This window comes from Protopterus annectens, chromosome 15.part0, assembly GCF_019279795.1.
Source record: "Protopterus annectens isolate FY-2018-M chromosome 15.part0, PAN1.0, whole genome shotgun sequence".
NCBI classification, from domain to species: Eukaryota; Metazoa; Chordata; order Ceratodontiformes; family Protopteridae; genus Protopterus; species Protopterus annectens.
Window position 1 is genome coordinate 157209189 of NC_056749.1, and position 12893 is coordinate 157222081.

Consider the following 12893-nt stretch of genomic DNA (forward strand, 5'->3'; position numbering starts at 1 on the left):
ATTCACAAGATATACTGATCTTTACTGTTGATTTTCTGCACCTCTCATGTAATTAACTTATATGCCTGAAGGAGAACATAGCGGAAAAAAATGATTAAACAGCAGATCTACCTTTACCAGGGTACACTGGTCTGCTCTACATTGCCTATAACATGCATCTGCACATACACACACATACTAAACACTATGTTGACCTATATCAGGAAACACAGGCCTACTATATGCTGCCTAAACACATACCTGCACATAAACACATAGTTTATATATAACAAACACACTCACACATATCTCTTATGCCTACAAAAAGGACATCTTCTTGATCTCTGGATGGAGAGAAGACATGGCATCCCATACAACAGTTCATGTTTGGCCTACCCTTAACTACTCCCAAATACCCACCCACATACACCTGAGCATGGAGAAATGATGCCATTGTGGTCTGTGGGTTCATGTTATGTACCCTCTTACCTGCAGAAATACACCTCTGCTTCCACTTCACTTTATCCATCAGAGCAGAGTACCCTGATCACCATCAGGGCTGCAGTCAGGCAGGAAAAATGGAAATTCACCTCTTCCTACCCCCTGTAGGTGATTCTATATTTAAATGGCAGCAACTAATGGTATTCAGTTAATAGTAGAGCAAAAATTCTCTGTGTGCATTATCATTTTGCTACAGACAGCACAAAAACATATTGCAAGATGTCTATTTTATATAAAACCCCAACATTTTAACTAAATAATGACAAAGCTGCCTTATTATTGTCCTAGATTTTAGGACTTGCACGCAGCATTCAGTGAATGGTCAGTGATGTAAAAACGAGTCAGACAAATGACAGTGTTAAAAAAATGCAATATGAAAACTGAAAAGATGCCACTAAAGCATTTTAAACATATTAAAATTTATTTCAGAAGTGAAACTTTGTTTGGTTTATATAAGGAATACAAAATGCATTATTAAGCTGCTGTTGTTTACAGCATGTGGCAAGCTTTGATTAGAAAGGTATGAGTAGTATTGTAGCCAGAAACTTCCACGAATACTTCTATATTTATATTTTTGTCTTACTTCAAACTCAAATTCACATCTTACTGAATAGTGTATTCCTATACACAATAAATGAATACACCATTTCAGCTGTTGCTCCTATAGTCATTCCTTACAATGTGTTACTCAGATGAGTAATCTCTCTTAGTACATGAATTCACTTCCTTTTGTAGGCATTAAGTTGGTTGTTAAAAACCGTTTCTGGCTTCTGTAATTCAGAATGTTTGTGATGCAAGCACAAAAACATGCTCAGGTGACTAAACTTAATAGCTGTGCCCTCAGTTTTGTACTGGGTCTAAATATAGCTTTGACTACGGGTCATCATCTCAAGTGGTATGCTGTGGATCTCATAGTGCCAAACATAATGTGGCTTATTGTAATAGCAGGTTTGCCCCCCCCCCCCCCCACCCATCACTCTCTCTCACACACACATGTACGCTAAAGACTACTATACACAAATCTGTGCGAAGGTTACCTGCAGTTGTAGGTGCGAATCTCTTTGTTATCCCTTTTGCACTTAACAGCCACAAATATCATGGTTACAAAAAGGATGGCAGCGATTGATCCCAGAGCGATTATAAAAATCAAGGACAGGTTAACCGATCCAGTGGACTCTTGGGCATCCGGTGCTGGTGACAGAGAGATCAGAATCAAAGCAGAGGCAGAAAGGGAGTTCGTTCCGTGATCGTGGGCTACCACAATCAGTTCATAAGTGGATTTGGAGGTTTCACTGAACAAGCGGGTAGTCCTGATTTCACCATTGTCTTGGTCTATTTCAAAGAATTCCCTGTCCCCTTCTGAAATGTCGTACGATATCCGTCCATTCTCCCCTTCGTCGTAGTCATCAGCCTTGACCAGTGTAACTAAATACCCAACTTCGGCATTTCGGGGGACATAGACCTCGGCAGTACCATTGGTCAGTGCAGGAGTGGTGATAACAGGGGTTATGTCGTTGGCATCCAGGACAATGACACGGACGGTGGCATTACTTTGCAAAGGTGGGCTGCCACCGTCTTTTGCCAATACCTTGAATTCAAATGCCCTAGTCTGTTCGTGGTTAAAAGACCGCAGCGCATAGATGTCACCAGATGTAGGATTGATGGAAACATAAGTGAACACAGGCATGTCCCGGACCTGAGAAGGTAGAATTTCATAAGAAACGCTGCCATTGAGTCCTAGGTCAGGATCCCGGGCAGAAACTGCCAACAAATATGCTCCTGGGGTGTTATTTTCTGGAACAAGAACTTGATAGTAAGGCTTGATAAAATGCGGGTGATTGTCGTTCTCATCAGTGATTTTCACAGTAAATGATTTTGTGGACTGTAAGGGTGGATTGCCAGAGTCCTTAGCGAGGATTGTCAGGTTGTATTGGTCCCTCTGCTCCCGGTCTAGTCTACCATCTACCAGGATTGTGGAGAAGCTCTCATACTCCTGTAGTTGGAAAGGTACGTTTCCTAGAAGTCTGCACTGTATCCTGGCATTTGCACCCGAGTCTCGGTCTGACACCCGTACTAGGGCGATCACATACCCCGGGGGAGCACGCTCACTCACTTCCACCATGCCGCTATTCACTGATAATAGATTAATTACAGGAGGGTTGTCGTTTATGTCCAGCACATTGACAGTTACCTTGCAGTGGGCCGGCATTGAATTAGGTCCCATGTCCTTAGCTTGCACATCAATCTCATACACTCTGCCTTCTTCATAGTCCAGTGCCCCAGTCACTGTAATGATTCCAGTTTGGGGGTCAATGCGGAACAGCTGCCTTGTTTTGTCAGACACGTAGCTATTAAAAGAATAAACAACCTCCCCATTTGTGCCCTCGTCTGGGTCAGTTGCATTGAGATCGATGACCACTGTGTTTAGTGGAGAGTTTTCAGGTACTGATATAGTATATGCAGCTTCTTCAAACATGGGGTTATTGTCATTAGAATCAGTAATTCGGATATCGAGTTCCACAGTACCAAAGTTGGGTGGGTCCCCACCATCGAGAGCTGTAAGTAGGTAGCTGTAGCGGGACTGCATCTCCCGATCCAATGGCTTTTCCACTACGAGCTCGGCAAAGCGGGACCCGTCGCTGCGGGTCTTGATCTCCAGGCCGAACATATCATTGGGCGTAATTTCGTAGCCCTGCACTGCAAAGCTGCCAGCATCGGGATCATATGCGCTCTCCAGTGGGATCCGGGTACCTGCAGCGGCCGTTTCGGAGATCTCTAGCTCAATGCGGTCAGCAGGGAAGCTGGGCGCATTATCATTCAGGTCTCGGATCTCAACCCGGATTACACAGATCTCAAGAGAGCCAGACATCACTTCTAGGGACACGACACACTTGGGGCTTTGGTGGCACAGAGTGTCCCTGTCAATCTTCTGCTTTGTGACTAGAAGCCCTGCCAGTGTGATGTCCAGTAGGTGCGGAGCTGAGTTGGAGACCACCCGGAATGCCGGTTGTTGCCGGGGATCTAGCATAAAACCAGCGTCCCTAGCATCTTTTGCCACATTTGCCACTACAGTACCCGCTCGCTGCTCCTCATCTACTGTATACTTAAGGTTGGTGACGGCACCCGTCCGTGGGCTACCTGCAGCCCAGAGAAAGAAAAGAAGCGCCCAAACCTGCTGATGCATGTCTCTGTCGAGTTAGAAATCTTGACTCCTAGCAGAGGCTACTAGTGTCCTGTGGTTCCTCCTTGTCCGCTCCCTGAGCTAGAACTTTTCATAAGACTATGCCATGGAGCAAAGCAATATATTCTGTCCTAGAGAAGGTATTCCAAAGTCTAGGCATGGCGCTGATTCCATCTACTGATCCAGAGGACCTCACCAACACCCCAGCAACCTTACTTTTCCATCGATATAAACCTGAAGTAGGTCTATGAAAGAAGCTCAGCAGCACAGCTGCTAGAAGAGCTTGCTTCCCTGCATAGTAATGCTGCAGTTCTTTATTCAGTCAGATCGCAGGGAACAACCCAGGCAGATAAGTGGACAAATGAACATCGCAAGAGCGCTCTGCACTGTCTTGCCAGCGTTTTAAAACAAAATAGCGTAAGCAAGTTGATTATGGAGTAAATGAAAACCCTGTACAGAGAACCAGGTTTATTCTGTATTCCTGTTGCCGGCCACTTCAGTGTCCTAGGGAATTTAGTTCTCAGTCTATCCAGGTCGAGCTTTGATGCTGAGAACTGAAACAATGCCACCTGTCCGATTTGTTCACTAGGAAATACACAAGTGACACTAGCAGAGCTTGGAAAATGACACATGGAGCCAATAGCTGTCTATCCGCGGCTGTTGATATCAGAAAATGTCCAGTTTTGAGCTTTAGTTGCAGACTAATGTTTTGCAACTCAGACTCCAGGGAGCACGTAGACATTCAGAAATAACCAACATTTCTTGTAAGAAGCAAGCCATCATTGTAAACGTACTTCTCTGACCCAGGTCACCCTTAGTGCCATTTAAAGGCGTATTCATTCATCTGCTTGTTTCCTTCGTTTGTGCTAAGCTAGAAGTGTCTATCTCCAGGAGTGCAGCCGTTTTCTCCGGTTATACTTCAGCTTTCGCATGATCACTCTGAATCTTTTTTCTTTCTGTTCAGCCTGACCCAACGGGGCTCTACATTGCCCGGCAGTGGTTGGTGATGCTTCGTGCTGCTCGGATACTTGCAAGAAGAACTAGGTTGGGATGCAAGCTTGGAGTTTGCCCGAACCATGCTTTACCGCTGCTGCTGCTCCCACGGTCGGGTCACACTGCTCGCGCTCCAGCACGGTAACAACCCTCACTCTAGCAGCCTCGAGCTCCGCAGCCAATCAGTGAGCCCATGCAAGCAGCTAACTGACAAGTGGGCTGGGCTAAATTGCAATTTACAAACCTTGAAGGAACTTGCAAAACATCGCAGCATCCACAGCACACATCACCTGGCTACCTTTCCTGAATTTGTAAAACCCAGCTTCCTAGTTCAGCATTTTTATAACTAGATTGAGCTACCTTATTGCCATATACGTTTAATTATTCATTTATTTTTCTAGCATGTTCGTATAAATGGCCAGAGTCAACCCCCCCCCCCCATTTTCAGTTTACTTTTTACATCACTATTTGCAAACAAAAGCTGCAGACATACTTGTAGATACCTGAGCACAGTTATGCTTTATGATAAAATAGTATGCATGGCTTCCTTCATATAAGATATCCAATGCATGACCTAAAATGAGTGTGTATTCCGAAACCTTTGCCCCACACCAGCGCGCGGGCACACACACACACACCTGTCCCTGATTTTGACTTCAATTTTGTCTCTGTTCCTCTTCATCTCTCCGAAAACTGGTTAGTTTTGGAGAAAAGGTGACAACTTACACTTGATGAATAATGGCAATAATTAAGAGTTAAGAGACACTATCTGTTATTTTATTGATGTTTCTAGTACTAATATTTTTTGGATTTGTCCCTGATTCAGCTGAGATTTGCCCCTGATTGGTTGAGAGGTAATACACGCGCGGGCGCGCGCGCGCACACACACACACACACACACACACACACACACACAACGACACCCTTATTTCTACTAATAATCACATCCAGTGTTATGTCTTTTGCTTACAGAATGTAATTTGCAAGTACATGTAAATCAGTGTGTTTTGAGATGCAAAGTAGCACACTTGTGGGATGCGTTCTGATGCAGCATTTTCAACTTTCAGAAATAAATTATGTTTACTAATTTGTTAAGAATATAGTCACCGATTTATACAACATGTCAATCCACGAATGCTGCTGATGTAAAACATCGGATGCCATTGCCACTTTCTTTGCAGGTAAATGTCATAGTGAAAATGGTTTCTTTTCATTCATGTCCTTTCTGCAGACAGACACTTCCATGGTAGTCGACACACCCAGATATCTGTGAATGCGTTTCACCACTGGGACTGTGACAGGGACACATTGAGTGAGCTACAGACACCTCGCCTTTCCAAGGTGTGAGCTGGAAGCACTGCCCACTTAAGTTACTTGCCTAGATCCAGACAGTAGGCAAATAAAGACTGGCGATATCGGAAGTGGACTAGAGGAAGCAGCAGGGTCATAGCTCATACTTAATCCCCTGCGCTAACAGCCGGGATCTTGCAGTTGACCATCTGCTGCTCCCTTTTTATTATTTCAGTCTGTAGACACATTTCACTACGCTTCGATCAAATCCCAGTGCACCAAGGTGGTTGAGCTCTGAGAGTTCTCTTGGTCCTCCTAAGATTAGACTAACTGATCCTGTCAATGCGCTGGAGATATACATTTCATATCCGTGCCTCAAACTGCCATGTTGTTACCTTCTACCAAAATAATTACCTTTTACTGGGTTGCACGATATATCTTAAATATGCAAATACCGTCATACCTAAAGCCTTCAATTAGACAAGAAGCTTACACATTATATATATTTTTATCTTCTTTTCTGGCTCACTGGTACCCTTTTGTTTTTACTTCTCACAGCCTAATTTGATTACGTGCTCTTATAATTTTTCTAAGTATTTCCAGTGTGGCAAGGTGCTGTTCACTCCATAATAACCGCTTGCCCAGTTGCAAAGTAAGGCCCATTGCTTCTCATAAGCTACATGCATATTTAACACGCAAGCACTAATGCCAGGAAGGGATTCGTTTTTACATACATTATTTGATCTTAGGACAGGTAAACAGGAGGCAAGCAGGAACAACAAATACTCTGCTTAAAATATTAATTTAGCACAGCATACTTGTTTATTTGGTAAGGCAGTGTAACAAGGAATATCTCAAAGTTCAAGCATCTTTCAACGATGTACGTAGTCTCATTAGTATTATTTAAGGAACATATGGTAGCTTAAATGTCCCATAATAATTAAAAGGAATCCACAACAATGTCCAACTACGATTGCTTAAACATTCTGTACATTTAATCACATTCCACAGCTGTCTTTTTTTGTGTGTGTGTCACATGATGAAGCTTACAAAATCACTACAAAAATATAATTCAATTGGCCTTGCCTTCATTTCTGCCTTGGTTTGGAGTTGCATTAGACCCGACTAATAAATCTGTTGATGGAAGCTGATGTTATCCATGAGTACAGAGGAGAGAGCTAGTAAATCTGATGATGAAAGAAGTTGTCCTCCCTGAGTAGACCTTGACATGCCCGGCATGCAGAAGGAAATGTCAGTTTATTGCTCCTGTGGTGGTCTCTAGCTGGTTATCATAACTGTGCGGTGAGGTAGAGGCTTAACGCCCTGATTTTGGCCCAGAAGACCTGAGTTTGATTAATGATTCTGCCACTGAAGGATCCAGGTGGGACAGGAGAGGTTTGAGCACGATGTCTGCTTGTCTATCTTTTTTTTTTTGGAGGGGGGGGGGGTTAACTCTGATGTACCAGTGCTTAACTTCAGCAGACATCCTGTATGCAGCACTAACTTGGGGAATTATATTAAGCTTTGTCAAGCTTGTGATGGTATTTTATGTAGAGATGAGCAGCATCCTGCTTGTACAATGCTGTAGATGCACATGTTAGCCTCCAAGGGAGAGGGTCAGAGTACTTAGCGACACACCTGAGCTTCAACTTGAAAAATGACAGGCTTATGGGGATAGGAAAGCCAGGAAGTTCTGTGGTCTGGGGACATTTAGTGTCTGTATTTTAACGTAGGAGGCCATAGACTGGAGGAGGAGGATAAAACCAGACCCATAGGTCACTAGAACAAGGGCTATAGCCCAAGCAATCTTCATGACTGTCTTGGAAGGCAGCACCCACTAGGCAGCTGTACGCTTGGGGAGTTTAGAAAGTGCCACCTCCGTCCAGGGACAAAGGTACTCAAGACCCATAGGAAGGTGTCTAATAGCTGACAGGCTAAAGCAAGAAAAGGTGACTGTGTTGGATGGCTATCATTTAATACAGTTGCAAATAATTTGAATTAGACTGAATTTGATTTACACCTCAGTAACTCAGCAGAATGCTTAGACATTTACAGGTAATGTGGAGTATACTTTATGTCATACGATATTGGATGGTAATTTTCTATTAGCACATACTGCTTGTATCTGGTTATTTCCTTTTGAACTAAGTAGGGTCAGTTTTGAAACTTAAGTAATTTTCTGGTTTTAAACAGAATATTTGTTGTATGATTTTCATTTATAATATATTACTACCAATTTAATTTTAGCAGCAAGTCATTAGTTACTGCATTTATTGTTTTTTGATGACACTGAATGTTGCTAAAAAGTGATAGATATATTGGGTATACTACTTTATACAAATACATATTGGAAGGATTAAAATCACAGCCCCCACCTCTTTTAATAAGTGTTAGACTATGGCTAGGAGACATGTTAAACTTGCAATATCTTGTTATTACTAGAATGTTTCCATAGATCTGGTTAGGGGGTCTTACCAACTAAATATTGTCATGTATAGATACTCTAATAACATATAACAGGCACAAAATTACTAAGTAACAGGAAATACTGTTAGGAGAATCATTTTCTGTTCCACAAATTATTACATGACTAATACCACCTGTGAAGGTAATGTTTATAACTGTAACTATTCAAAGTATGTAAGAAATCATTTTATGGATATCTACATATCTGTATATCTAATCCATCCATCCATAACCCTTTTTCACATTTTTGCTCACACAGTTGGGGTGTCATGTAAAGAGTGACAATCATCTAGAGGCATGGTTCTCACCAACTAGTGGCTAACCTTGCCACATCTTTTCTTCCATATCCACACTCACACACATCTATGGCCAATTTAGAGCATCCAGTCCACTTACTGCATGTTTTTGGAATATGGGAGTAAACCAGAGCACCCATAGAAAACCCAGGCAAACACAAGGAGGACATACAGACTCTGCACAGAAGGCATCCCAGCCAAGAATTGAACTGAAGAACCTTCTGCTATGAGGTGACAATGCTATCCACAAATACTAATTTTATTTTTTGAGAAGTCAATAACTGGTTTCAATTAAAGACACCCTGCCCTATATGTCAACATCAGGATGTGAACTAGAAACTCGAGTACATAGAGTTATATTCAAGCAAATGTAAAAGAATAAACAGGAAACCTTAACATAACTTAGGTACTTTATTTTTCAAAAATTTGAAGTTAAGCTACTGCCCACATTTAAAGGTAAAATTATGATTTGATGAACACTATTAAACTCTCAGAAATGATAAAAAAATGACAACCTTTCTTTGTCATACCTACAATTCAAAGGAGTTGTTTAGACAACATCTGGGCCAAGCATTTTGAGGCACCTGCCTAGTAAAGTCAAACATTATTAGACCTTGGAGGCCTTCAAATAATTCCTTGATGAACACCTCCTCAAATATTCTCAGTGCACTTGCTATTGTGACAATGGTTAATTTTATTTAACTGGTAAAGTGATTATTCTGAATTAAGAATTTTACTGACTGCCTGAATTGTGACTTGTCCTATTGTAATTTTGTAGCCATGTATACATATATATACTACATAACTTACCTGAGCCTGTAATTTAAATGCCACTTGCTGTCTTAAAGATCTACTTTGCTTTATCTTTGACTCAGTGCTTATACTGCTGTTCTACATCATAAACTTGTAGTTAAATGCTTATACTTCTCTTTAAGCCCAGGTTACGACAGAAAAGGGTCAACAGACCAGTCCACTTATCTAGTAATCAAATACCAATAATAATGATAACATTCAGACAAAATATAACACTGGCTGAAGCCCACAGTTCTTTTTGCCTAGTCACATTTCAGCTTTCCCACCAAGCATCCTTTCATGCAAAAGGTTCATTTATCTGTCATTATGCCGATTATAATAGGGTTGCCAACACTTTAAAGAGAAAATCCAGGATGATAAATATCTGAGCACCAAAGGTGAGATGAAAAATTTTGTGGTGGGGCTTCAGGGGTATCACTCCTGGGAAAATTTTGTAATTTTACATTATAAAATGCATGTTTTACAGCAGTTCTGTGACAGTTTTCTAGCATATAAAACTGTCACATAACTGCTGTAAAATATGTATTTCTATCAAATTATTTATGTTTTTTGCTTATTGAATTGGCTACAGTAAAATCCACCACAGCCAATGAACAGATCCAGGAAAGAGTGGCCTAACAGCAACTTGAGACAGATAATTAACCACTTAATACTTTAATTTCAGCTAGTCTAGTATTATAGTAGTATCTACTATAACTAGTTTGAATGGCAAAGTGGTGCAGTGGTTAACATTTCCACCTCACAGCAAGAGGTTCTCTGGTTTGAGTCTTGGCTGGGGTGCCTTCTGTGCAGAGTCTTCATGTTCTCCCTGCATTTGTGTGGGTTTCCTCCGGGCACTCTGGTTTCCTTCCATGTTACAAAGACATGCATTTGGAGCATTTCTCCCCAGCTCTGTGCTGAAAATTGGCTCATTCCAAGTCGGACTTTCCTGGCAAACAAATGTTAAATAAATAAAATAAATCTATAATTCAAGCAGCAAACATCAAAAACAATTCTGCGTACTGCACCAAGTGACTAGCAGGACTGAAAAGCTAGTAATGGCAGTAAGCATGAAAACAGATAACAACAACTGTACATGCAGAGAACCACAAACAGAACTACAGGCGAAAAAAAAATAATACTAGGCCTAATACCATTAGGTAAGACTTAGTCTATTTCTTTGGTATGGTTTCAAAGTCACCGGGTGCTTTCTCCAATAAAATTTTCACTGCTACTTGCTGATAACAGCAGCTTGTCATCATGCAAAACAAATTCATAAAACTCATTGCAAGTCATGCTGTAATTCAGGAAAGCCTGCAGTTTGGCTTTCACCAAAGCAATGGTGGCTGTGTTTCATTCCGAACTCCACTTGGTGTTCATCAACAAGAAAGATTTCTCCAGAAAGACATTGCTCCCAGGTAATGACAATGGGCTGACACAACGTTAAACAAGTTAATTGGAAATGCTTCAGTGGTATGGGGGCTGCACTGAAAAACTTCTGCTATTTGTCACATGGTGATGGCAGATTCGAATCAGCAGCAATGCATGTCAAGCTTTTTTTTAGCCATGCAAAAATCATTGTACAATGCATCCGAGTCAACTTCCTACAATAAGCCCATGGCAGTACACACAGTTTTTACATGTTTAAATTCTGGTGGCTTGCTGAGTGACAAGTGACTTAGTGCAAAAGAGATGCCATCTTCTGACTCTGAGAAATTAAACCAATTGTTCAGGTACATCAGACCCTTTTCAAAAGCAGCACAACATTTTCCAATATAGATCCCTGGAATGGCTGCATATCTTAATTTTCAAAAACAGCATGTGTTTTGGATCCAAAAACTTATCTGCTATGCGAGATTCAATTTTTGTTCTCAAGTCCTGCATTACCAGAAGCAGCTCAACAAACGTAAGATCTTTCCACTCAACTTTCTGAACAAATCATTCAAAATCACTGCAGATATTTTGCATAAAGAATCAGTAAGCTTTCTTGATGTTAGTCTTCACTGATTCATGATCATGTGTGTCTTCTTTTATGCCCAGATTTGCATGAACTCTTTTATGGCATTCACCACCAAGAGAAAAAAAATATGAAACGATCGCTGGCCGAGATTTCAATAACCTAATGACAGTGGGAACAAGAGACAACCATTTGGTTGGTACATGTCTCAAAAGGTCATGGTACTCCAAGTCCACAAATTAAAAAAACATTTGCATGTCCATTCTGTGGTTCGGTGATATGTAAAAGTGAGTATAAATGGACATCACAGTTGTTTCAACATCGCAGTCCAGTTTGTCAATTACCTTCTTCAGAGCATTGTGAATCATGTCTGCATTGCAGTTAGTTTTGATGATCTTGTCAATTTTTTCAGCAACTCTGTGAAGACTGACTGCTTGTGCCCATAACTGACATTGGTATTATCAGATGAATACGATGATATGTGCGTGGTGATGTCAAGATCATCATCAGCCATATCATGTTCGCTACAGAAGTAGAATGTTCACCACTGAGCTCAAAAAAGTCTAGAAGATTTTTGTTAAAGCCAGTTTCCACAGTAAAATACTGGACACATATGGGAAATATCTTGCGATTCTTCAAATTTGATGGATCTGTGAACGCAGAAAATCTCGATGTGTTGTTAGTCAAGTCCTTAACAATTGACTCGACTGAATTCAGAGCGAGGAGAACAGTCACCAACGTCTCTGCCATACTGTGGCCACAGGACATCATCTTGCAAATGGCTGAGTCTGGATGCAGCTGGTGATCTAGCTTAGCTCCACAGTCTGCAGCACTGAAAGAAATGTGATGGCGCATAGCGTGATAGATCCTCATCAACTCTGTTTCCATTTCTTGTTTATCAACTCCAGTTAATGAAGCTGCTCTTTTGAAAAAAAGTGTCAATGGCAGCCAATTTCATGGAACTGTGTGCTTTTATGTCAGTCTGTGAATGGCTGTGAGTTAGCAAGTCACTTTTTCCACTGTACACCACCGATATGCTCATTGAAGAAAAAATACAGTGAGCAGCGAACACTTTGTCTTGTACCTGCTTCACACCATGAAAAATCAGTTTGCCATGCAAAATCAGTTCGCCATTTGTGACAAAACCACAACATTCTCTTTTTAGCTTTCTTGGCCTTTAACTTATTGGCCATTCAATCCTGGTCTGGGGACTCTGGATCACTGTCCACAGTTGCAATGCCTTCACTCATATCCATTAAGAATACACCACTCAATGAAATAAGCCGAGTATCACAAAAATAAATGACAAAAACAAAAAATATGTATTTACAGCATGTTTTGAATGGTCAGTGCAGCAAGTAAACTACACCTGGTACCAATAATAAAATTGAAAATCCAGTCGATTCCCTGGCAAACCTCAAATTCAGGTCTTTTTACA

At 41.2% G+C, this 12893-nt stretch overlaps 1 protein-coding gene across 2 annotated transcripts in view; it reads right to left on the minus strand.

Moving 5' to 3' along the window:
- The window catches only part of PCDH19 (protocadherin 19), a 709183-nt gene extending 704414 nt beyond the window's left edge, over window positions 1-4769 (minus strand). For both annotated transcript variants that reach the window (XM_044057636.1, XM_044057635.1), the window contains exon 1: window positions 1518-4769. In XM_044057636.1, coding sequence (XP_043913571.1) covers window positions 1518-3664 — 2147 coding nt within the window. In that variant the 5' untranslated portion in view covers window positions 3665-4769. The remainder of the gene's footprint in view (window positions 1-1517) is intronic.
- Window positions 4770-12893: the final 8124 nt, after the last annotated feature.